General features: G+C 38.2%; 3 protein-coding genes across 4 annotated transcripts; all 3 read right to left on the reverse strand.

The window, feature by feature from the left end:
* Positions 1-1,264: 1,264 nt before the first annotated feature.
* On the reverse strand, positions 1,265-7,600 carry LOC135943157 (solute carrier organic anion transporter family member 74D-like). 2 transcript variants are annotated; one of them, XR_010575168.1, is made up of 12 exons: positions 7,456-7,600; positions 6,690-6,892; positions 5,570-6,040; positions 4,559-4,849; positions 4,334-4,498; positions 3,430-3,622; positions 3,209-3,365; positions 2,947-3,146; positions 2,091-2,194; positions 1,934-2,035; positions 1,614-1,819; positions 1,265-1,553 (listed from the first exon to the last, which is right to left on the reverse strand). XR_010575168.1 is itself a non-coding variant. In XM_065489585.1 (11 exons), the coding sequence occupies exons 2-11, from the start codon at positions 6,880-6,882 to the stop codon at positions 1,695-1,697; spliced, it is 2,001 nt and encodes a 666-aa protein (XP_065345657.1). In that variant the 5' UTR covers positions 6,883-6,892; positions 7,456-7,600; the 3' UTR covers positions 1,579-1,694. The 2 variants fall into 2 exon arrangements, 1 of the variants encoding a protein (XP_065345657.1); XM_065489585.1 differs by lacking the exon at positions 1,265-1,553 and having other exon boundaries at positions 1,579-1,819.
* A 3,176-nt stretch (positions 7,601-10,776) lies between these two features.
* On the reverse strand, positions 10,777-13,902 carry LOC135942447 (solute carrier organic anion transporter family member 74D-like). Its single transcript, XM_065488566.1, has 10 exons — positions 13,896-13,902; positions 13,586-13,807; positions 13,241-13,531; positions 12,444-12,608; positions 12,163-12,358; positions 11,929-12,067; positions 11,529-11,713; positions 11,282-11,385; positions 11,126-11,227; positions 10,777-11,069 (listed from the first exon to the last, which is right to left on the reverse strand). Exons 1-10 carry the CDS (start codon positions 13,900-13,902, stop codon positions 10,792-10,794), a joined length of 1,689 nt encoding a protein of 562 aa, XP_065344638.1. The 3' UTR covers positions 10,777-10,791.
* A 4,094-nt stretch (positions 13,903-17,996) lies between these two features.
* Positions 17,997-23,919, reverse strand: LOC135942808 (solute carrier organic anion transporter family member 74D-like). The gene is given in 12 exon segments (XM_065489127.1): positions 17,997-18,542; positions 18,603-18,704; positions 18,765-18,868; positions 19,234-19,538; positions 19,594-19,738; positions 20,028-20,223; positions 20,279-20,443; positions 21,062-21,358; positions 21,643-21,864; positions 22,256-22,486; positions 23,419-23,733; positions 23,736-23,919. Coding segments are annotated over 12 exon segments (2,373 nt in total). The 5' UTR covers positions 23,836-23,919; the 3' UTR covers positions 17,997-18,351.
* Between the last annotated feature and the right edge of the window lie 2,804 nt (positions 23,920-26,723).

Consider the following 26,723-nt stretch of genomic DNA (forward strand, 5'->3'; position numbering starts at 1 on the left):
AAATAGCGTGTGAAATAGGTTTCCGACAGGGTGGTCCTGAAAAACATTTTTTCCGGCAACTCCTGATCCTATATACCTTCGAAGAATCTTTTGGAATTTCTGGAATTTTAAGCCGAGTGAACAAAACCTGCAGAATGCCAGTCACATATTTTTATTGTGAATTTACCTACAAACATTTTGAACAATAGCAATAGCATAACCTTGGGTTTGAATGTCTTGCACTATAAACACAAAGATGATCACACAAAAGACTTTATTTAAAAAAATCAAGTAAGCTATTAATTTTGATAAGAGAGACAGTTTTCCAACTTTTCATGTGCCGACAAAAGAATATTAAGCTCTTAAAACGGGCCAAACAAATTTGAACAAATGAGAACCAAATTTGATAGCTCTATAAATGGAGTAAAAAAATATATGTTGGTCAAAAAATTAAAATGATGCAGCCAAATTAAAATTATAATTATTTGCCTAGATTCTTATGACAATTTATGATGAAAAGATTACTAGACACATTTTTATCCGAACTGATTGAGCGTTATACCACATTATTAAAGCGATGTTTCACCACTAATTCCGCATTCAAACTTATAATTGGTATATCGGAGTGTACGATTGTTTGCTTGAATACTTGAATAGTTACTTTGCTTTAAAAATCGTTTGAACAACAACTCCAATATTTATCCTATTTAAAACTTATGGCAAGCTTGTTTCGCGCCAAAAATCAAATAAGCCGGCTCGAAAGTGGGTTTGTGTTTGTTATTGTCAGACGGACGCAGCATGGAAACGGAGGCGCCAAAAGAAGACAATTCTGAAGCAATTCAGAAGCTTCGCACTGAGATGAGGGAAAGATTCCTTCGAATAATGACTGCACTCGTTGGTAAGAATAAATTAAAACCATTTAATCTTTTTAATCGGCTCGAAATATAAATTGTATAATGTTAAATTATCAAACAAAACTACCAGTGTGGTGCTGTCGCTAACGCGTTAAATGCCAGAACTACTACACCCCTATGACATTTAAAATTTCCGTCGGCAGAGGGCAGAACTTGTTCGAAACAAGCATTAGAACGCGATGAGATAATGTAGTGCAGTAGTGTGTTGCAGGTTGCATCAATTTCCGTTTAAGCAGTAATTCACATTCATTTTAAATAATTTCTTTTTGTAAAATGATTAAATTGTCATAATTATTTTATGTTTTTCATAGGAAATTACCATCTATAAGATTTAATTGGATTTAATAATTAAAATTAATCATAAATACCAGTGGGGATTTATTTCCAGCTTTATTTTTAAATTAACAAAAATTTTGAATATATAATTTAAATTTCCAATTTCTCCTTCCATATAAAATAAAAAACACTGTTTTTGTGTTGTAGGTCAAAAGTGTGAATTCACAATGCTGGAGAAAACGGTGGTGCGTGCGGAGCTGAAGGGTTGTGACCGAGATGTGCAAAACTTTTGCGTGTCCAATTTGCAAACGGCGCTCGGCGTGCTTCCGCAGGCCATCCTCCGCTCTGAAGACATAATCAGCGTGCAATTGCTCGACTTTCCCGCTGACAAATGAAAGGGCAGCGAGTATTTGAGAAAATAAACTGACTATTTATTGTGCCAACCTGAGATCCTCGCGTTTCAAATGCTTCACCGCATTTTACTCATAAACGATAAAAACAAAGTGTAACAAAAAAGGTTGAGTGCTATGCCTTTCGGTGAATTTGTCTCTTGTGCTGCGGCTGCTCCTCTTCCTCTTCTCCGTATAAATCCAGATCTCTCCCCATGTAACACACCACCACGTCGAGCACCACAGCTATGCTCGTTATTGCTGTTGAAACAGAAATTGTTATGAAATTGTTTGCATTACAATATTTCCAAAATTATCTCTTTGTAAATATGTAAAAATAAATAATAATTCCTAGTTGAATCAGAAATATTTTACCTGCTGCGCCGACGTTCATGTAATATCTGTAGAAGGACCTTTGATAAAGGGCGCAGTTGCCCTTCTTGCCGCACGACTGGTCCCAAATCAAACAGGAAGCGTCTATCAAACGAGAATTCAGACTTCTTTGTCACGTGAATAATCACTCGTTATTTACCAATTAGAGCTCCGAATATAATCGGCCCTGGGATAAATGCAAAAAGGCTGATCACCACCAACGCCAGACCTTGTGCGAACGCCTTGTCTATGGGATCTACGCATCTGAAGTGGCAAATTTAGATTGGGACAAAATAAAACATACCGTCTGTTACAACATATTATACATACATTAAAGTGGAATGATACTGGGCAACAATTGAAAATTATCTAAATTGTTGGATGCCTTAAACAATTGACCGATAAACAATTTGTTCAACAATTTGCAATAGTAAAAAAATGACCTTCCTACAGTAAAAATTCAAATTTTGCCAATTTTCTCCAAAATTTACAGTGCTTGAACATATTTTCTTGGCATATTCCGATTCCTCTCGTCGAGATCTGTCCAACGGTGTATGCCACTTATTGGGGAAACTCTTGGTTTTGAAATTAAATCGGATATCAAGTAAAGAGACAGCCATTACCATTTGAAAAGCACGGTAACTTTCCAGTTGATTTTCTCAAAAAATTAAAGTGCTCCTTAGGTCAATTTAGGCTTTAACTGAATCCTAAGGGATGAGTTTATGCATTGGCAACAAGCATTTTCCAGGCTTTTCCAGTATCATTCCTCTTTAAGCTCAATCCTGAGTTAAAATGAGAATCAAATCAGGGTAACGATATGAAAAAGAGTGTTATTCAGTAAAGGGAAGAAGCCAATAATTCACAATTATTTTTTAATCAAATCATAAATTTAGTAAATTATTAAAGCATACTACTTGGATGTAAAATTTTTACTTTAACATATAAAACAAAAAATTTTTCCTAACAATTAATAAGAGTAAATTAAAAATTAAACTGCGAAATATTTTGGTTCTTACCTGAAATTGACTAGAATATTTCCGACCTTGCCTGAACTTCCGATCATGTGCATGATGTAGGTTCCAATGAGGAACCAAAGGAACATGTTGGGGCACTCGGGAATGCACGTTCCTTCGGTTGCCAGCAAATCGCCGAAACTTTCAGAATCTGTAAACTGCTTTAAAAAACTGGACGCGGCGCACGAGCATTGGGAAAAGGTCTGAAAATCACGAGGGTTTAATAAAAATCCCATAAAAAACTAAAATCTGAGTGTCAACTCACAACATTCCGATTTGTTCCCTCTGGCCCCTCGAATATATTTTGGCAGCCAGCATGGCAGGCTGAGAAAAAGGTGGTTTCGTTTATGCAAATCGGCGAGAAATGCAGGTTGTCGGGGCAGCTGCACGCCGCGTTGCACTCGGAAGTCAGATTGAACGGCCTGAAATGCGACGAGAGGTTAATATTATCCACCACCCAGATTAATTTTGTTTTTGTTTACTCACTCGCCAAATGTATTGAAGCCTTGGACTAAGACGTCCGGGCAGCCGATAAAAATGAATGAAATTTCTGCTAAAATGTACGTGAGACCGGTAACCACGTTCCAGCCGAGGACGTATTTAGCCCTTGGCTGGAATTTTGAAATGACGTATCCGGACACGAGGAAGCCGAGGGTCATCGCGAGCAGCCCAGATGTGCCTTGAAACAAAATTGAGATAAAGATAGGATTAATCGAGCTGTATTGTAAAGTATTAGCAAAATGACTGAGCCAAATGTTTTTCTATTGGTCAATGAAGCTTTGAAATTTAGATATTTTTTATAAATAAATGTACACGTGTGTTTTGATGAAAATGGCACATTCGAAAAAATTTAAGTTTCAATCTAAATTGCCATTTTGAAATGCACAAGCTAAAATGTTTTTCAACCATCACGGGAACAAAATTTGTTGACTAGAATACCGATCAAAATTCTATACTAAATAGATCATGAGAAAAATTTCCCAACGCAAAACAATAATTATGCACTTTTCCTTGGACTTAATGCTTATAAAATGGCTTTGGTCGATTTTTAGACACCTCTAGAAAGTATATGCAGTTTTAGACCGTTTCAGGTGTGGTTTAAATTTCTTAAAATTGCATTATTCTTGCTCATTTGATTGGCTAAAACCTCAGAAAAAAAATCAATCGTCTTGATTTCACATCCCCTATGGTCAGAAATAAAATAATTAAAGTATTATATAAGAGAATAACAATTAAATAATTTAGAATTATTTCAATACTTCCCTCATAGAGCATATTTTAAAGCTGAATTAATTTCCAACATATCTTGAGCCATTATTTGTAAATTAAATTCATTAACATGTGGAATTATAACCAAAAATATTTTTAACTGTTAAAGAGGCTGACGTACCTGCAAGTATTCCGGCGTTGGCAGCCGTTTTGTTGTACTGCACTTCCATGTACTTGGTGACATAGGTGATGTAACCCGAAGCCCCAAGAATGTAAAAAGTGGAAGACGCAATGTTTGTCATCAGCAGCTTGTTGCTTAAAATCCGCTTCAGAGCCCTCGGGAATTCTGCGCAGTTAGCAAACGACTGTCAAAAATCAAAATAAAACAAGAAAGTTGTCGCATCACCTTTGAAACCTGGTTTCTCGGGCTCTCGCTGTGTCAGCAGGGGCGCCTGCAGCTTGCTGCCCTTCTTGCTCGCCTTGGGCGGCAGTTCGTGCGGGAAAAGTGAGATCAGCACCGCGAACACGAGCATCATGACGCCGAGGAAGATCCAGCCGAGCCACCAGGCGCCCAGCCAGCGCGGGTCCGACATGCTGATGGTCGGCGTCACGAACGGGTCGATGTAGATGTTCAGGCAGCCGAACGCGATGACGAAGCCGAACGCCGGGCCCAGGGTACGCAGAGCCAGGGTCAAACCTAAATTTATACAAATCAGTTAAAATATGATGACAGAATTTATTTTAAAAATTATTAAATAAATAATATTAAAAGGGTGGTGTCAGCAAAATCTGGCTTATTTGTGGTGAAAATTGAAAAACGCGAGAAATGCAAAAACAGCATACCGTTTAACTCCCCCTAACGAGCCAAAAAGGTTTCAGGGAGGCAAATCTCTACCCTTTTCATCCCTCATCCACCCTTCGTCTTAAAGGAATTAATTAATTTTTACAGCGCTTTTTGCACTGTAGCAGGCCTTGAATGCTTGAAATCCCCTTAAAAAGGACTAGGAAGATCAGAAAAATGAGATCTCATTACCCATCAATTTATGTTTGGAGCTAGTCCAAAAGGACGTAGTTTCAAATAAATTAACTCCAAATTCGATGAAAGTGACAAGAAAAAAAGTTGACTCAAATTTGGTGTCTTTCACTAAACATTTTTCTACAACAAGCATATTTTTTTTTAATGTTCATTCATTAGGTGCAAGTAAAACATTTATTTTTTTCTGATCAGAGAAAGCACATGAAAAAATATCTTAGAATTTAAAATATTTAATTATACTGCAGAAAAAATGATTATTCTAAAACGAGCAAAATATTTTTAGGACAAATTTGGGCTTGGCTAAAAATCAACTTAAAAAATAATAGCTCATAAGGTCAAAAACTATAATATAAAATAAATTTTAATCACTTATTATCGTACCTAAAAAGAGCGGCGTTTTCGCTTTGCCCGCATTGTCGTCGAGGTAGATTTGTCCGAGGGCCCAGTAGAGCGTGGAGCCGATGCCGAGCACAAACTGCGAGAGGAAGACAAGCAGGATGGGCACAAGCGAATAATTGCCGTCAGTGCTGTTGTTCTCGTCCTCGGAGGTGCAACTCTGCTCGATCTGCGTTTGTCGCTCGGAGAACGCGGTGCCGCAGATGGGGCTGGTCAGCGCGATGATGCTGCTCTGCAGGTACGTATTGTTCACCTCGCCGTGGAACTCCTTGGTCAGCGCCAGGGCCGACCTGCCGGGCCCGTAGACCAGGTGCGGCAAGGCCAGGATGAAGCACGACAAAGCCGAGATGGCCACCCCAGCCGCGATCCAGCGCGGACGGTTGCCGCGGCCCCCAAAGTAGGTCAAGACCAGTGACAAAAGGATCTGGCTGATCTCGTTGCCGCTCAGCATCAGCCCTGCCATTCAGTTCACGTTGTAGATAAACCATTGTATGATTGAACATCAGCTCAAATTAATTCTAGTGTTGAATAAATTAATTTTCAAACGACAAAAAGGTTATTTTCAAAATGATTATTTTCGTTCAACTCAGTTTGTTGTATTATTTGTAATCTTTTATAAATTTAAAATTTTATGCAAGAAAGGGAATTTTTAAATTAAGACTAATCAAAAAGTTTTAGTGTAAGTAAGATAATTAAATTTAAAATAGAATTAGATTTTTTCACAATATTATTTATTTTTAATCTTTTGATTTTAAATTAAATTGTAAAAAACAAACAAATAAATATTATTTATGTTAATGTTCCATGTTTGGATGAATTTTTGAATTATTATTCAATGCTGGCTGTACATCTTGAAAATAATTCTATTTTATCCAGTTTTTTTTTAAATAAATATTTTACAACTCAAAAAATTTTAAGATATTTTCAAATAGTTCTGATTTTGCGGGCTATTGATATTATGATAAATGGTTACATAATCTATTTGTTGGATCGTCTGATTTTGCAGCGAAAAAAGATAAAAATTATCTTGTAAATCAAAGTGCGATTTGAGGACATCACAGAAAAATAGTATAAAATAGACAACGCAATTAAATAAAAAAGTTACCGGTCGTCTTGCTGGGGATCTTGAACCTCCTCTCCATGGTGGTGAGTGTGGCCACGAAGTAAACGTAGGACATGGTCTGGACAGTGCCCAGGAGGCCGAAGACCACCAAAAAAGTTTTAGTGGTGGCGAACCCTTGCAACCATCGCGGTCTGCAGAACCACCAACCGCAAGAAGTGGCATGTTGCGCCGGCATCCCCTAAAATCTGCGAGCAAATCTCAATTAAAGTGCGCGGAAGCGATGGAATGCGAGGCCCGCGTGTTGATAAGCTCGAGGCAAAGGCTAAAAATCAATAATTGAACAAAGGCGCTGATGGTACGGGTGGATTGTTTGTATGCTTTCGACAGAGTCCGTCATTCTACTGATAAACTCAACACGATGAGTGTCATGTGTGCTCTTGAATCGCACATTTCTATATTAATTACGCATCAAATACTGGATGGTTGATTGAAAACACATATTCAAACAGTGTAAACGTTGACTGACATGAAGGAATCAATCCCTTTAAGTAAATATTTTTTAATATATGATAAAAATTATAATTTGCGAAGCAATAATATTGCTTAGTTAAGCTTATAATAATATCAAATAATTTCTTCACAACAAATTGTTTTGAAAAAGGGAGAAATGAAATGAATAAAAAATGAAGGTGTGCTCCAAGGAATTTAACAAAATTTGAAAATTATTGACCCTATAATATTTTCTTTCAATTCTGTTTCTGGGGGTGTGGAAAAAATAATTTGTGTATTTGCAGGTGAAAAAGCTTACTTTAAAAGGTGTCGTCAGAGTTGGGGCAGCGATAAAGAGAGCAGAGAATGCAGCTCCGCGCGAATCAAGACCACTCAACGTCGGACGACCGCGGCTGATACTGAGCGAGTGTGCCAAATGACCGACCCATCGCTAATGATATAAAGACTTGTCTTTTATGACGCTTATAGACAAGCACACACGAGAGATTTGTTCGCTAATAGAATAGATAAGCTGCGCGTGCATGCAGTCGCTTTGGGAACATTATTTTATTATATTCGGTTGCACGCTGTTATCGCTCCCTTCGATTATCAACGTCTACAATCTTGGATTTCTAAATTTAGTTTATACACAAATGTGGGTTACCCAACACCAACGAATTATGTAACTCTTTGATGTATAATTATTTGCTTCTCAGGTTGTCTGATTTGAGCCACTTAATTTTTTTAATTTTGAAAACCTTTTAAACCTGATAAAAATGAGTCTATGATATTTATCAAACATTATTGCTACAAGATCGTATAAAATTGTTAGAGCACCTTTTTGTTCAGAAAAATTCGTTTCATAAAAATCATGAATTAAAGTAAAAAGGTTACCATTTACTGCAGCATAAATTAGAACGTCTAAAACAATATTAAAAATAATTTCAAACCTTTCTCTCCACTAGGATACAGAGACTTCAACATTTAATTGAATTAGTGATAATGTTCTATTCTAAATACTAATTTAACAAAATATACGCAAGCCATTTTATGAAAAATTTTACGAATGGCTTTTAAAGATGGAATAACAAAGCAAAGTGAATAAATTCTTATGGAAGAAAAAGTTAAATAACACACGCTTTTGTACTGTACAGCAGATGTTTTGGCCCGCAGGCCTCATAAGCTTAGAAGCCAATCGTCGATTTACATTTTAGCTTAACTCACTTTTATCTTTAGGAGCCTGCCATGGAAGACTTAGAATTAAAAATTAATTAGGCCAATGTCTGCATGTTTTCTAATTTTTACGAGTTTAAGTTTATGGTCTTCCGCTGAAACTACTAATCCGATATATTGGCTTTTTATCTCTCCCTTTAAGAACTATTTTTACTAGGTGGGATCTTTGAATTTAATAAAAGCTGTACAGAAATATTTGAAAAATCCTTTTTCTTTAATTTATTGAAATACTCTCTAAAAAATGGTAATAGCTGAAATTTTCCCAGATTACCGTTAAAATTTGCGAGAAGATCAACTCGAAAGTTTGTACTTTATTTAAAAGCACTATCTCTTTAAGGAAAATCAGGATTTATGTTGACAAAAGGGTGTCATAATCCAATTCGCACACCGTTAGACAGGAAACCAAATAGAGAGAAAAATAATTTCATTTTTTCAAAATTAATCGGCAAAATCTAAATTGCACAATCATGAAAGACACACATATAAACTGATGTTAATTTAAACAAACAATAAAGTCAATGAATTTCTTTCGTTATAGCCGTTATATCCAACAATGCAAAGTGTTCTTTACGTTCTTTATATTGTTGGTCTCGGTTGGCTTGTAAAGCGGGCGTTCCCATGATTCCATCAATTCCTATTGATATCCATCAGCATTCGCATACACAGCAAATATGTACCTCGGTCAGTCTAGTATTTAACAAAGGAAAGAGCGCACGCATCGAGCGCTGTACGAGTGTCTGGAGCCAAAATAATTGGAATTCAGAAAAATATCTTCACCCTGATCCGCTTTATTTGCCTCGGTTTCCATGGTGTTTTCGCCGTTTCAGCCTGGCAGCTCTTATTGTCGGGTCGAGAAAAATACCGTCATTGTATTTGTAGGCCTCATTCATTCTTTGAAATGCGCGGAAAATTCCGCTGAAAAGCAGCTGCATCGATTCGGGGCGGAAGAGTCGCGCTGTGTTTGGTTTGAGTCGAGATTCGTCGTGCCGGCCGCGGCGGCGGGTTGCCGGCCGAGCCTTACACTTATTGATTTTCTGCCTCATCCGCAGCCGCTCGGGCGAATAAGAAGGAAAATCTGGGAAAGGGTTTGGCTTTCCGAGTAATCGCGGGCGCGGATCGACCAATGCGGTCTGCCGGGCGGACTAAGCTCAAATCCGACGAGTGCTAATCCGGGCGCAGATTGAGGATTGGCTCATCTCGGCAGCCAATGTGCGCCTGGATCAACGCAACCCGCATGAGCCGGGCCTCCGCGCGCGTTCTCCGCGAACGCCCGCCCGGCGAATCGATAAAAGAAAAGTGGAAGCGGCGAACGCGCGCACATAGGGGTGTAGCTGCACGCCGCTCTCGGCTCTCGGCGCGGGGGCTGATCGCCCTCCACCCACCTACCCCTTTGTCACCGCCGCCGCCGCTTGGATGCTGGATGCTGCCCAATTCCAGCTCCTCCACCGGCTTACGGCCAAATTTATGGAGGATTTGTTCTCCACGGTGAACGAGCAGCCGACGAATTTCCTTAGGAATCCATCCCTCACGCCTTATTAACTATGATATCTGAATTCCTCAGTTTTTTTATTACATCAGTCGGTAATTCTTTCAAATTCAGGCGGAGCTTGAAAATCTTAAAATTTAATAAATAAAAGATTTTGTTTGAATTCTTGATATCCCTCTTTTTTAAGAAATTTACAAAGAGTTTATTCACACTCCGTTTTTTAAAAAATATTTAAAAAATCTTGAATAATTTGTCACCTCTGCAATGGTTAACCAGAACTGAAGCCTTTTGTCACCAACAGACAAGTAAAAACAAACAGCATCACTCGAGTGTGACGATCGAACGGCTGTATTGCCTAATTCATTTTACACTTTACCATTTCTGGAATACCATTTGATAAAAACACTAACTTTTTATGTCAAACATGTTTTATTCTTTTTTACATTTTTAAAAAAATGTAAAAATTGTACACTTTCGTGGTAGATAAATTGTTCATTCAACCAGCACTGCTTTCGATGTAAAACCCCCCAACACGATTTAAGCTACAAAGAAGTTTTGTCAATGTCTTAAAAACACCAGTCTTGAAAAGGATCGCGTTATTTGTTGTAAAACCGCTAACCCATTTGATAAACGTATCTTTTCACCAAGGGAGATTCCCTGAAAACATGAAATTGTCCAAAACTATCCCAGTTTTTAAGAAAGAGGATAAAGATGATCCAACTAATTACAGACCAATATCAATAAGAGCGTCATCCATTTACAAAATTTCCAAAAGTCTTTCTTGCACGCCTCAAAAATGTAAAGATTGACTTAAAAAAAATAAAAATCTCTTAACTAAAACTAATAAAAGGAACATAAGAACTGAGCATTAAGCACCATTATAGTGATGGTCAAAATTGCCAGATTTCATCGTCTGTGGAATTGTCCTATTGAGATTTAGATTTCCCTAACAAAGGACACTTGATTATGTTCATCACGTGAGAATCCATTTTCACGGGACTCGTTCTGTTCGACTTGGGAGTTTCTAGTGTCAGCGGCAAATTCTTCAAGTTCGGCGGAGCCGTCACTGTCAGTCAACGCATGTCCAAGTACTTCGTTTCTATTTTGATCCCCGTCGACTGATTTGTCATCTTCTTCCTCGTCATCAAAAATTTTCACATCCTCCACGTTGCAAAACACGAAGAAGTCGAAGATGAGTTGCAACATCAGAAATACTACAAAAAGATCAAATTAATATTTAAAATTGTAAGACATAAGAAAGCTCTTCTACCTATCACCAAACTGTAAAAGCTATATCTCATGTCCTCGGTGTGGTGGAGCCAGCAATTTCCAAGTCCTGAGCATGTCTTCTCCCACATGATGCATGTTCCGTCTGTAAAAAATTATGGTCAAATTAACAGCCACGACTGAAACTATCGCTACTAACCGATTAATTTGCCAAAGGCATAAGGTGCTAGGGTCATCGGTAGGATGTGTATAAGCGCTATCACCAAGCTGAGGGCCATTTCCTTGTCTCGCGCTTTAACGCATCTGCAAAATTAACACACGCATTTCTGAATTTCTGGAAGCTTTCATGTGCAGATTAATTAAGTAATTACCAAACGTTTCTTTACATTCTAAATATATTATCCATGCTGACTTAATTAAAATGGAGCTCAAAATAAAAACTGTACCTCAGTATAGTCAACGTTTGGCCGGTCCTGGAAGAACTGGTCACAAATGCAATAGCAGCTGTGAGCCATAAGTTCAGCATCCACTTGTCCTCACAGTCTGGTCGGCACAATCCTGGAGAAACTGTGTGTTCGAGTTCAATCTCAGCCGAGGGTTGAGTTACTAGATTGAAGCACTGCGTGTACTCCTGAAGCAAAAAAGGTTTATTGCGATGCCAAAAGGCTATAAGTATTAGGTCCCTCAGGTGGTACAAAATCTAGAACTACAGAAACGTGAAATTAAAACCAAATATATCCAATTTTTAGTATCCAGAGGGAAAACATCCCCCTATTTTAACAATTGCAGCACGTTTAGCAATTCCAAAGATCACTTGAAAATTTATTGCAATAAAATTGATCTCACCTTGATCTTTTCTCCTTCAGTCACGAAATCTCGGCAGCCGGCGTGGCAGGCCGAAACGAAACTGGTTTGGTTAGCCTCGTGGCACACCGGAGAAAATTTCACGAAGTCGCAATTACATTCAGCGAGGTATGGATTTCGTCTGTCGACGCCAAACAGCCATGATTAAAAAACCAGTCTGCAGCAGGCAACGCTGCTACGCTTCGCAGGTTGCATATTTATTTTTTTTATGCTTACGAGTGTGAATCGATCTTCTGCATCTGCAAGTCTGTTTGATGGCAGCCCAGAGAGGGATAGACGGAAGAAGCAACCAAGGAAAACGCAGTCGCCATCATGCCCCAGAGAGCAACAAAGCGGGCGCTAGGCTTGAATGTGGACATTACTAGCCCGGAAAGTATAACGCTAATCATTGAGGGTAGACTTGTCGAAATCACTGTAATTACAAATTAGACCGGATTAAGATCCGATTTGACTTTGAAATTTTTAAGAAAGAACAACGCGTTGTAAAAATTTCTTACTATAGTAAAAACCGGCATTTTCAGCAGGGATCCTGTACTGAGCTTCATAATTTTTTACCATGTACGACGCAGGAACTAGAATTCCGCTCACATACAAGACCATGGATAGCATGCTATACAAGGCGGCTTTGTTGGAGAGTAATCGTTTGAGAGTTTTCCAAAAGTCTGAAAGAAAAATATTGTTCGAGTTACTCAATCAGCAATGAAGGAAACCAATATTGAAATCAATACACCAGTTGTATATTAGCCATTAGTGTTTGAAGCCATCAACAGATAGCGCCACCGTATACTTTCATAATAAATTTAATTTTAAGGCACTTCCGCTGCGATTTAAGACTCAATCCTGCCACTGTGCATTCTTCACTTAATATTTTTTCTTTTGACGTGCTGAAAACCAAATTCGGTTGAGCCAAAATCGCCGTGCAGTTTTGAAAAAAAAATTTTGAAATAAAAAATCTTTTCCAACGTTTCTGCGACAAATGGCTTGACTGATTTTGTTTTCCAGAACGTTAAAAGAAAAAATATTGAGTGAAGGATGTACAGCGTCAGGATTGAGTCTGAAATCGTAGCGGAAGTGCCTTAAAACTAAATTTAATATGAAAGTACACGGTGGCGCCATCTGTTGGCGGCTTTGAACACTGATGGCTTATGCAACTGGTGAATTTACAGCAAAGAAAACTCGCAACTCTCTCAGAGTTGAACCATCAAGGATATAGAGGTTGAAAGAAAATAATTAAAAATGTCAAAGTGCAGTTGGCTGGAGTTTTAGGATTTTTTTTGTGCACAGCAATGCTTACCCTTAAGGTTTCTTTCCTCTGACGCTTCGGCCGTATCTCTGCTCTCAACTAAGACATTCTGTTGTCGTCCGGCCATGGTGGGCAAAGTCTCTGGGAACATGGAGATTAGCACGGCGACGAAAAGCAAGGAGAAGCCAAGAATAAGCCATCCCATCCACCAGGCACCGATCCACCGCGAGTCCGAAGGGGTGATGATTGGCGTTAGTTCTAGGCTGACGAACGTGCTTAAGCAGAATTTGGTGATAATGCCTCCAAGCATTGGTGCGGCTGGTCTCACAGCGTTAGTGATTGCTACAAAATAATGGGTTAAACGCTTTTCAAATTGAGACACATCATATCATTTACCGAGTAATATTGGCAACGTGGCTTTTTCGCAATTGTCGTCCAAATACGAGTTGCCTAGGGTGTAGAGAGAAAAGCTGCCAAGCCCATTGATAAACTGTGCGAGGAAAAAGACATGCAATGGTGTGATCCAGCCACCGGAATCTTGCGAGTCTGAACTGCATTCCGCTCCTAGCAAACTGTCGTTCAACCCAGGACGACAAAGCGTGTTACTCTTCAGCGACGCTGGAATGACGAATTTTAAGCAAAATGCAAAAATAATTAATAAAAAAAAATGATAAAATTTGTATTGAGACAAAAATATTTAGCTTACTTTGCATGTTGTTAGAGTTAGAGATAGATGAGTTGAAATGCTCCTCGGTGAGACTCTCCGCGTCTTGGCCAGGCCCCCAGATGTAAGCCGGCAGAAAATTGACGAAACAGTGAATGGCCACAATTAAAGTTCCTATGCCAATCCATCGAGGCCGGTGTCGATTGCTTATGTAGTACGTACCAAAGATAGCGCAAAACGATGCCACCACGTCATTAAACCCCGTTATAGCTCCTGAAATTTTAAAAATAACTTTGCCAAATCTGCCACAAAAAAATAATATATATTTTTAAAAAATGTATAACGTTACGAAATTTTCGAATGGCTTTGAATTTCAGAAATTCTGAGAGCAAAATAATATCTAGATCGTGGGTCATTACATTAATTCTTTCATAATTTCTCTGGCTGTTTACCCTTTAGTTAACCAGCGCAGAGCTTCAGAGCCATTCGACAATTTAAATTTCATTTTCAAGTTATGTTATTTAAAATAAAATCTAAACGATGTAATTTCCTTTTGGAATTCAATTAAGTGGTAAGAAAAGGCAAAAGAAAATGTTTAGATTGAGTGCCACGGCGAGTACAAAGCGTGCCTCAGATTGCTGTGGTTATTGTCTGTTTGTTTTTGTAAGTGCAATGTGTACATTTTTCTTATGACGATAGGAAAAATTCATAGATCTGGGATAATGGGTCAAAACAAAGTGAATTTATTTAATTTTTGACAAGATGAATTTATGCAAAAATTTACCGAAACTTGTTCTTTTTTTTTGCTTTTTTATCCCTGTCCTCGGAGCGGGAAGAGCGCACACTGCACTAGCACGAATGCTCTGAAACCCGGGTCCCAATTTCACCGCGAACGGATAACATGGGCGCACCAGGCCCACTGAAGGGCCACTTGCCTCCGCACCGAGGACTTTTAGAAACGCTAGGCATTCGTCCCGTGATGTTAAATCCCGCATTCTGGGAAGGTGCAAACCAGCAAGTCTAGAGAAATGCAGCCGGCATGCAGGCGGTCACCCATCCACCTACTGAATGCACGCAATGTTGCTTAACGAGAACATTATTGAGATTCATTTATCCAACATGTGACACCCTAGACCTTTTCCTCTATTGATTTTCTTGTACCTTTCGGCCTCTATCTGGATCTATTAAATATTTAAATTGAAATTTCCCTTTTATTCAACCGGTCAATTTATAAAAACGTTTATCAGCACTCACATTATTTAGATTATTGGCTTCGAACAAACAGTTTGTTTCGTCTGTACCTTTAAAAAAGGTATCTGCGCGAGACAAGTTATTTTTCTATGTGTTCTAGCAAATATTATATATTGATTAAGATGGTAAATACCTATGACTCCGCTCGAAATTTTGTACCTCTTCTCTATGGTCGTGTTGATTGAATGTGGGTAGCTGAAAGCGGCATCCGAAAACACGATGAGTAGCAAGTATACGCACATGAACGCGGTAATGTTGGCGAATTTTTTGGTGAGCCATCTGGACGTAAAACACGGTCCCAATCCGCAGAGCGTGTTCTTTCCCTCTGTTAGCAGCATCGCTAAAATAATCGGCTTGATTTCTTCACACGCACTTACAGAGTTTTTCGAGAATTTTTCAGTTTGCTTTGCACGGAACAACAAGTCCACCTGGATCAAACACAATGCCGATACTGAGAGGTTTCGTGTCCGACTGACTGTATCGGCTGCTTATATGTGGAAGTAACATGCAGCCACCCCACCCACGCTGTCAAAATGTAAGAGAGAACTTATATTTTTCTATGTGATGAGGGGAAAAAATATCGGGCAGTATTAAGGCAGCCGCCCTACAGGTGGCCAGCCGATTATCCCTTTCATATATATTTGAAAAGCAGGCGCTTGGGACCAGACGTTATTGAATCGCTACATTCAGAGGCAGTCGCGTTTCCAGGATCGCTTTGTGATCAGGGTAACAAAAGGTGGTTGATTTTGAGACTCGAAATGCTCAAATAGCTATACGTGCTTAGGCGTATCTATGACGACTGATCTCGCTGGCTTACTCCCCTTTCCATTACCTGAAATAGTTTGAAGGGATAATTTTCTGATGTTTTTGTACATTTCCACTAAAATAACAAAAACAATTATCTAACAATAGAATAAAATTGAAGCTGTGTTTTTTTGCGTTTTACAGGAACGAAACGCGATCGGTCGCTTTCCTATTATGCTAGCATGATTAAGTGGGATACAGAAAAAATGTTATTTAAGGGTCGGCTCCAACAACTGGGAGTGGACACAGCCAGTCGCGCTCTCCTTCTGCTGAGCACAAGCTCCCTGCCGGCTTACACCAATTTCACGAATTCACATATTGACGCAGACACAAATATTTCTCAATCACTCTGACAGATGGCGAAAAGAATACATTTTATCAAATACATTTAACGAGTATCCAAATACTCGTTAGATTACCACCTACATTTGGTATTTACTTATAATTTACCCAGCAGTTACAAAATTTATCAACTGACTGAACTGACACGAACCATTGAATAAATATTTTTGTTGAAAATTTGGCAAAAGCATTTGTGTTGTTTATTTACAGGCAATGACACTGAAATTAACTCCCAAAAAATGTTGATCCAGGTTATTGACACCAAAGTATCTTTGAAAACCAACAATATTTATTTCATTTATCTCTTTTAGCTATTTTTGGGCTGCGCGTATTTGTTCAAAAACGTTTAAATATTACTCTCATATATGGTTTGTTTTATCCCCTCTTAAATTGTATTTTTCCCTTTTAGTATGTGACTGGTTTCTTTTGATAGCAAATATTGAGATTTTTATTAGAATAGAATATTTATTAAACGCCAACGGCGTACAACTATTTCCAGCATTTATATGAGGCAGCTTTGGTTAAAGTCAAAGGTTTTAAAGGACAATCAAGAATGTGGTACATACTATACAGATCAGCATTACAATAACTACATTTACATTTGTCGGTAACATCCAGGTGAAAACAAGAATTTGTGCAAATAAGAAAATGATACCCATGAAATGAATATCTGGTTAACATGGAACGATCCTTACAATTCGTTTTCTTCCAATCGGTATTTAACATTGCGGGAGTATAATAGAAATTTGGATCAATATTTTGCTTTTTAATATTCATATTACTTACAAACTTGACAAAAGCTTCGGAACAAGTGAGAGAGAATTTTGATTTTAGCTCATTAACGAATAGGTCGGTCTGTACAAGTTCATAAACCAATCTCGAACGCATTCGTTTATCAACGCCCAGTGCCTTTTTAAAGAATCTAGATTTAGCACTTTCTAATTTATTGAAATCATTTAAATTTAAATGAGACCAAATAGCTTCAATACCGTAGGATGCAACAGGCGAGATTGCTAAATTAAATAGATTTTTATTATTTTCTATTTAAAAGGGCTCATTTTCAATGATCTGGTAACACTAATAGAAGCGACTTTAAACGCATTTTAACTAATTTTAATATAATAATCAGTTTAGAATTAGTGTGTCTTCTTCTATTTAACAAATTTGTATTTTCATCCTCCATTATTAATATTTTAGAATAAACTGAGACAAATTGTATTTTTTTAATGAATTCAAGGCATGAATGAATAATTTTTGAAAAAACATACGTTGCATACTTTTTTGCTTCTTGTAAATATTTAAACAAAAATAAACTAAGATTAGATGGAAAATCTGGAATTATTTAATACATATATATTAAAAGAAAGTGGTAAATATAGTTTGTTTTAATTAAGTGCATTAATTGCTATGAAATACGCACCGGATGTTTTCCTGATTAAAATTTCGCGCTGAAAATGGTAACATGAAGCTTTTAACACAGCGTATTATCAGAATTTAAAATGCCTCGCTTTGCCTGTTTATTTGTTTCGGCTGGAGGTTGTTCAACCTTGTCTGCGTTTAACAATTTTCGGACCTAAACAACCTTTCGTAAAATATATCTCTGAAGAAATTGTAATGAAGAGTAAACTTTGTCCCGACGGAAAATGGAGTAAACAGTGTATTTTTCCAACAAGTTAAAAGCATCAAGATCTGATTATTATTGCCTTGGTATACAACCCTGCATCCTAAATAATTATTAAACACAAGTACGATGTATATTTTATTTTGGGTATATTTTACAATACGTTGGTAATAATTAACAACAACACTATTTTAAATTTGTATAAAGATACGAGGCACAAAAATCTTATCACAATCAAATTATCCGGTCAAAATACTGACGAGAGCAACTGAGCGTGTTTTCCCGTGTTTAGAATGTTTCTTCTTATCCAGCTACCAAGTACTGAGCACTTTCCTTACACTTCGAATCATATGTCAGTGAGAAAAAATATGCGAATTAGCGAATTTTCTTCTTTTTTTATTTCCTCACTGCGGGCATCACGGAAGTGTGTTGAGAAATCGATCACGAACGGGTGTTTTCCCTCGTAAATTGGTACTCGCTTCACTCGCTATCCGCGTGGTCGGCGGCACTTATTGGCTTGGCGAGCTCTCCATTATCAGCCCTTTGTACATTAATCAGCTCCCGCTCCTCTTTTGTGCCCATGTTTTCGTCCCGGTTGGCCTCGAAGATTTGCAGATTTTTCACGTAGTACCACGTGCCGACGTCGAACAACGTTCCAATCGCGACAAACACTGAAAGAAGAAGTGAATAAGAATGATGAATGGATATTTTTTTCGGCGCGACGTTCGCACCTGCGGCCGTGAAATTCATGATGAAGCGCATCGACTCTCCCTCGTAGAGCCAGCAGTTGCCCTTCCGAGTGCACGTCTTGCCCCACACGACACACGTGCTGTCTGTTGGCAAGGCAAATAAATAACGGTGACCCCTCCTAGTGCAGATAATGTGCAACTTACCGATTATGTAACCGAAAATGATCGGAGAAGGAATGAACACGAAGAAGCTAAATAGCATCATTCCGAAACCTAGTGACGTCGCCTTGTCTCTTTCTGATACACACCTGAAAAACATTGTTTTATTTATTATATCAAAGAGCGAAAAACAAATTGACAGTATTATTTAATCATCCGAGATAATTTTTAGAGAATCATGATTTTTTATAATTTAAATTCCCAGATTGCAAACTTAAATACCTTAATATGTCTTGCACCCACATTTAAATTGGTCAATATTATTTAAAAATATTACTTCCCTCATTCATTTAACCTTCGTTCAGAAAAAAACACAATTACTCAAGGTTGGCTACCTTTCTAATCTGAAAATTCAATGTTATATATATATATAAATAAAAAAATTCTTCCAATGAAAACTCAAGACCAAGTTTTCGTTTTAACAAAAATTGAGTATAATTTTTCCCGTCGCTACCTGACTGAAACCAAAAAGTTGCTGGTCCTGCCAGACGCTCCCGTGAACTTTAGGAGGCACACCAGGGCGATGTAGGAGTAAAACATAAAGGTGCAGTCGACAGGACAAGGTCCTGAAAAGGCTCTTCCACCCATAAATTGAGGCAGATTGCTGAGGATTGAGCTCGGTGTGCTCGTGGTCAACACCGAGTCGTTGTTGGACGCAAGGTCCTGGACGGAAAAGTTGGACACTTCAATCGAGTCCTCGCTGAGTTGAAAAGCCGCTGCTCCGATCGGCGATGGGATGCAAGAGCAGTCGGTGAAAATCTGTAAAATGGGCAATTTATTATTATTATTTATAATTTAAGATTTCCAACCCTACTTTTTTGTTATCTTCCATCACAAAATCTCTGCAACCGGCGTGGCAAGCCGAAATGAAGGTGGTCTGCCCGTCCTCGGAGCAGACTGGAGAGTATTTGACGAAGTCGCAGTCGCAATTCAGGTTGCACGCCTGTTGCACTTCATCCCTAGCAATAACAACGTGATTGTTAAAATCACGAAGGACACGTTGGGCTCTCCAATTTTGTAAAAAAAGAAAATTAAAACGAAAGGAATTTATAAAATTCTATTAAATGCTGAAAAATTAATGATTTGTGAAACCAATGGCACTGAAATTGAATTTTTAGCTGTCTAGAATTAAATGATTACAATAAAATGCACCGCTGTTTTGGGAAAATGCGCTAAATTGCGATAAAAAAACTCGCAAAAATAATTTGCAATGCAATGAATTTGAGCACGATTCACAATGTCACCTACTTGTGCAGCACCATCTGCCTGCTTTGCAAGTCGCTCTCGTTGCAGCCGAGGAAGGGGTAGGTTATCGTCGCGCACACCGCGATAATGGAAACGAACACGTTCCACAAGGCGAGACATCGGGCGCTCGGCTTGAATTTCGTGATCACGAATCCCGATATCAAGATCCCAAACGCGGAGAAGACGAGTCCAACGGAACCTTAAATGAGTTTATATAATGTAATTATTTTTCTTTTGCGCCTGGGGATTTTTACCAGTGAAGAAGCTGGCCCTTGCTGCAGACACTCTGTACTGCACTTCAATGTATTTTGGCGTGTACATCCAAAACGGCATGAAGCCGAACATGTAGAATATTGCTGCTAGAGTGTTGCACATGTAGATCTTGTTTTTCAGAAGTCGTTTCACGGTGTCGATCATGTCTGCGGGCAAAATTGGCTTATTAATTCGACATGTTAACAAGAAAAACTTGTTATGAATCATTTTCTATTTAGAAAAAACAGCTGTTTGACCAGCAAGGCAAAATAATAACCCACTGGAGAAACCAATGAATTTGCCTCCTCAACCGTAAAAAACAATTGATATCACTCACAGTTAATTGTAAAAATGTTATAAAAAAAAGAAACAGTGTGATGTCTCCCAAGAGTGCCGTCAACTTCGTGCCACACACACACCTCTGTCTTAAAAAATTTCAAAACTATTTCCAGTGGGATAAATTCTGTTTCCCAAATCATGATGAAAATAAATTTAGGATTAATCGATTTAAGTTGATTTTTAAACTTCTCAAACCGGAACACTTTATTTATTTGCTTTTAGATATTTTTTTCCAATTTTTTTATACTTTTTGGTCCGTGTTCTTTTGCAGTGCTTGATTGCAATTGTATTTTAAATTTATTTATATAGAAAGGTACATTTTATCAAAATCATAAATAATATTTTATCTTATTGATCTTGTTTCTGAGGATTTATCATACTCATTTAAATATTAATTCATTAATTACAAATAAAAATAAATAGACAGAAAGATAAGTTCGCCTTACCCGAGAGCGATGCTTTTTCACTGCTGGCGCTCTGCTCGACCTTTTCGCCCCTGGCCCTGGCCTCGCGGCGCCGGATGATCGTGCGGGGCATGGTCTGCGGAAACATGGAGATGAGGAAGGCCATCACCAAGAGCAGGCTGCCGAGCACGGCCCAGCCGGCCCACCAGGCCCCCAGCCACCTGGGGTCCGTGTTGGTGATGCTCGGGGTCAAATCGGGCGCGATGTACACTTTGAGGAAGAACGAGGCGAGCGAGTAGCCCACTGCCGGACCCAGCATCTTCATGAAGTAGGTCACGCCTGCGAAAATTCACATTATATTTTACTTCAAAAAATTTGAATTATCGAAATAGGCTTTTAAAAGCCAGAAAATCGTGACTGGAATTGAAAAGGATATGTTCCCCGATTTCCTTGATTTAAAATAAAATGAGAGTTTAGTGATTACGTCACAATTTCCTGCACTTCTTTGATTGCAAAAATCCAACGATGTCTTAATTTTATACCAAACCAATTGTATAATATATTTTGCACATCCATGCATACTTTTTAATCTCGATCAAAGGGGTAAAAAAGGCCAAGCTTACTGACGAGGGCCGGCGTTTTCGACCTCTTGATGTTGTCGTCCATGTACGAGGTGCCCAGCGTATAGTAAAGGGAGCCGCCGATGCCCGAGATGAACTGCGCCAGGAAGAGCAGGAAGGCCGGCGCGATGCCGCTCTCTTCCGTGTTTCCCGGCGTGTAGCATTCAGCGCCCGCCAAGCTGTCGTTCAAACCCGCCCGACAGAGGGTTTTGCGTTTCATGATTACTGAAAATTATTTGTTTGTAAATATGCAATCTCTTAATTCATGGATCTAAGGATGGAAATTATTTGTTGCTATAGCTTCTTGAATTCAGCTGGAAAACAATGCTTGTATAATAGTAATTCCAAGCTGAAAGTGTTGTGTAAATGATATTTTAAATTATTAAGATAACCTATTGTCTTTGTAAACAATCCATTATTGTGAAACACGACATATTTTTAGAGAAACAGGACAAATAAATAAAGGAGTTTAGCTATCTTACTACTGCATGATATCGTTATCTTGATCTTAAATATTTAAATAAAATTTGTTTTATTGATAGCAAATGAAATATATATAAATAGCTAGTAATTATTTATTAAAATTTAACTTTATAATGCGTATTGTAATCCTCACATTGGACGTCATAGTCTGTTGAGTCGCCGACTCCGCCTTCCTCAAGGGTGAGGCCGAGGGCGTCCTCGCCAGGACCCCAGATTAGGTGTGGCAGCAGGGTGATGAAACAGAACATGGCCACACAAAAGATGCCCACGGCCATCCACCTTGGCCTGTGACCTTTGCCGGCGTAGTAGCCAAGCAGGCCAGCAACAAACAGTGAACTGATATCATTTCCCACTGATATCACACCTAAAAGTCGAGAGTCGGGTTATAGCTTAAATTTGTTTACAGCCGTCCAGACGTGAGTGCTTTTCAACTGCAAACAATATCATTTTGCTGCACCTGATCGTGCATATATAATTATTTGCGCGACGTCCTGCAATACCAAGATATAGAATTACAAGGTCGCGGGTGGATGCTCGTGCGGTTTCAACAATGAAAGTGCTTAATTGCATAATTGCGTTCGGGACATAAGGTTGTATTTTTTTAATTAAAAAATAAAATAAAAAATAGTGTGAGTCTGGAGAAAAGGATCGTTTTTTCATTCTTATTTTCCTGATGAGGGTTATTACAAAAGAAGATTTGTATTACTCTATTTTTCATTGCAATTAAAATGTTGAATTCAAGTAAAAAAATCGAATTATGCTTGCAAAGGGATTTATGAAATAAAGTACCAACCACTTTAAGGATTATAAATAAGGAAAACAGATGGAATCAGAAACAAATATTTTTCAAAATTGGTAGGGCAAGTGTTACAAATATTTTTTAATGTCTGTGCCAGATAAGCATACTTTTCCTTGCATTTTTTATTTTTTTAAAAAAAAAAAACTGCTCAAACAATAAAAAGCTCTATATATTATAGACATTTCATCTATAGAGACTTATTTTCCTATTTAACATCGTAAAGGTTTTAGTTTTATATTTACATTATGATACGTCGCGTTGCTTTTAAAAGCTTTACTGATAATGTGAAATATACGCTTTAAGTCATTTTATTAATGTTTGACCACAAGCAAACAAACCGACAAAACTTAAAAAAAAATTAAACGAAAGAGATCACACAATCGAAAACATGTATCATTATTGCACTTTGTGATAATTCATTATTTTCTTGTCTCTTCCCTCGAGATAAACGAAAAAAAACAAACAAATATTTTTTGTTTTCACTTAGGTGCACCTACCTGTGACTTTGCTGGGAATCTTAAATCTCTTTTCTATGGTGGAAAGGGTCGCGTTCGAGTAGGCGTAGGTGGACCCGTAAATGCAGCCGAGCACTCCGTACACTAAGATGAACGTGTTTTTATTGGCGAAATACTTGTTGAAGAACTCGAGCCTCTTGCACGGCCCGATGCCGCAGCGGGTGTCGGCTTCGGCGTCCTCGGCGTCGTCGTCGGCCAGCCAGGGCTGTTGTTGCTCCTGGTCCTGCTCCTGCTGCTGCATCTTGGGGGGCGACTTCATGCCTGATGAGCGCCAATTTCCAAGCCACCGGCCAAAAAGCAGCGTGCTGCGTCGACAACTGCTCCCCAGCCTCCGCTCTGCGCCTCGACGTGTATCTTTCTATCTTCAGAGGACAATCTCCGCTTCAGATAACAATCCATATTGCACGCACATAAATACGCCGTCGGGTGACGCAGCGCCCGCGCCTATTAACCCAAGGCACCCGAGCTGGCTCGCGGATTCTAGGCTGAAATTCTGCGGAGACTGTTAGCAGCACGAACTGTTGGGGAAACAATTTTCGAAAACAATGAAATCAAATGCCAGAAAAATCAGTGATGGTAAAAAAAACCTCCTTGGCCAGCTGAAAAATATGTTTTTTCTAAATGGAATCGATAATTACTTACTTTAATGGGACATTACTAACAAGAATAAACCTTTTTCCTTGTTGATTTAAAATAATATTTTAATTACTCGAGCTTTTTCTGTACAGAAAATGTGCAATTGATTTTTTTGCTACATATTTAAAAAAGACTCGACAATTTAATCAAAATGAGACGCAAAACTAATTCATGAATCTATAAAAACATACTTTGTTTACAACATTAACCTAAATAAATATTGTTTTGTGACAAATAAATATGTTATTTGTTTTCAGCTTATTTGTCAAGCGATTTGTATTTGTAAGAAAATTGGAATAATTTGAGTTAAAATTTATATTTTTTTTTAATTTAACATTATGTATCTATTTCTCTTTCATTAATTACATCAATATGTCAAGTCAATAATTTGTTTTTTAATTAGAATAACAAGAAGGATTCGCCTGTGAGTCGTTACTTTTCTCAGGGTTCCGGAGGCAAGAAAGTATTTTTCTTTCGTTCACACGAGATCAAACAGGACCTTACACATATTTACATAATTACATAACAAGCAAAGATTTTCCTATCTCTCGATGCAGCGTTTAAAATACTCCAGCCTTGAAAGATGCATCAATTTTTCATTCATTGCTCCTAGCTATGGGGGTGCATTGTAATGTTTGTGTGCGGTAGCGACTGCACTTCACTCACTCGCTTCCAACTGCGTCTTTTGTTTGCGGAATTGATAAACTTGTTTTCACGCACCTTCACGTACAATTGCGCGGGCGATTTTTCTGCAGCACGTGGAGCTAGCAGTCCCAATCTGGAGGATGTTAGGCTCTCGTGCCGTCTGCTTTGAAACCGACGAGCTTTCTCAATAGATCAAGTTCATTGCAACTCTATTCAGTTTCTCGTGGTTAAAGAGGATTGATGCTGCATGCAAAGCGCTGATAAATCCTTGTTGCCAATGCTTTCTAATCCATTAGAATTAAATTAAAACAAAAATTATCTAATTAGTTTATTTATATTTTTTGAAAAGTGACTGAAGGTTTGAAGTGATTTTCAAATACTTAATACTTGAAATCTTATTTTATTTCACAAAAAGAAGTTTCCCCAAAAATTATCATTCACCATTAGATAGATAGACAAAAGGAATCAAAATCTGCAAAGAAATTATGGTAGATTTCGGAGAAAATGGGATTTTAAACTAAAGCAAGGTCCTCCTTTAGTTATTTCGCTGTAGAAAATTTTTTAAAAATTAAAAAATTGATCAACTGCCCATTGTAGCAAAACAAATTAAAATAATATTCAATTCCTAACCTTGTATCAATCCCCTTTAACCGCTAAATAGGAGGAAAGATATTAATTATATCATTATAGCCGTTTCCGATATCAGATCTCACAAAAATTGTGAAACCACCAGTCCGCGGTCCGATCGGGATTGATTCGACCTCCAATCAATTAATATAAAATATGAAATTATATTCTTGAGTGACAAGGAGTGGTGGTTGTTGCATCTATGTAGACGCTCCCATTGTGTCTGAGTAGATCGGTGGCGAAGGTCGGCGACTGGACAGCGCATATAAAAGCTGCGTCGAAATTGGCACCGTGGCTGCTGTGTTTTATTTGTATTAAAGCGTGAACTAAATTGTTCGTTGCGCATATCTCAGCCGACGTGTGACCCTTGAACCACACCAGTCTCTGTAATCTCCCGGAGTCTGATGTTAGCTCACCAAACACAGCGCGCACGGCAGCCCAAGTTGAATGCACTGCGCGTGTGTCCGCGCGCCTCACAACTCGACTTGCAGACCCTTTGATTGAATCAGTCACCTAGAAAATTCCACCACTGACGTCAAGCTGAATTTAAATAGCAATTTTGGAGCTTTTGATTCTTAAAAATGTCGCTTTAATTCCTGCAAAAATTTTAATTTGTCAATTTAGAGGTTGACACATTAATTTGATTCATGTGTGGCTCTGATATCCACAATTTTCATTTGCGTAAACCCCTAACAAGTGTTAAAAACCAACAATTACTCACGATTTTCATACAGATCTGCTGCAATTTCAGATTCAACCCTTCAACTATGCTCTCGCTAAGCTTAAAATGATTTCTTTTGATGTGTTGAAAACAAAAATCAGGCCAGCCAATTGCGGTAGGAACGTCAGATTTTTCATGTCATTTTTGTTTTCAGAATGCACAGCAGCAGCAGGATTGAGTCCTAAATCAAACTTACGTAGGTGCATTAAAATTGTAAATATGTGGTGGCGCCCTCTGTTGGCAGCTTCAAACACTACGGGTTTTTGCAGGTGGTGAGTTAAAAATATCTTAATGTTCGGAGCCGCCTACAGGTGGCACCACCGCTGATTTTAAATTTTCTTTTACGTCTACCCCAATCTCAGATTAGATTCTTGTCGTGAAAAGATTCCATTTGACGTGTGTTGGAAACCAAAATCGGTTCAGGTTATGATGAAGGAAGAAACGGTAGTATTTTTTGTCTTGAAAATTAATTTCAATTTTTATACTGCAATTTGCTGAACTGATTTTAGTTTTCAGCTCTATAAAATGAAATATTTTCATGCCAAGAATGCACTAAAATTGCTGCGGAATTCACCAGTTGCGTAAGTCCTTAGTGTTTGAATCCCCCAATAGATGGCGCCAGTTGTTTATTTCGATTAAAAACTTCTGCTTTGATTTA

The sequence above is a fragment of the Cloeon dipterum genome, chromosome 4, assembly GCF_949628265.1.
Source record: "Cloeon dipterum chromosome 4, ieCloDipt1.1, whole genome shotgun sequence".
NCBI classification, from domain to species: Eukaryota; Metazoa; Arthropoda; class Insecta; order Ephemeroptera; family Baetidae; genus Cloeon; species Cloeon dipterum.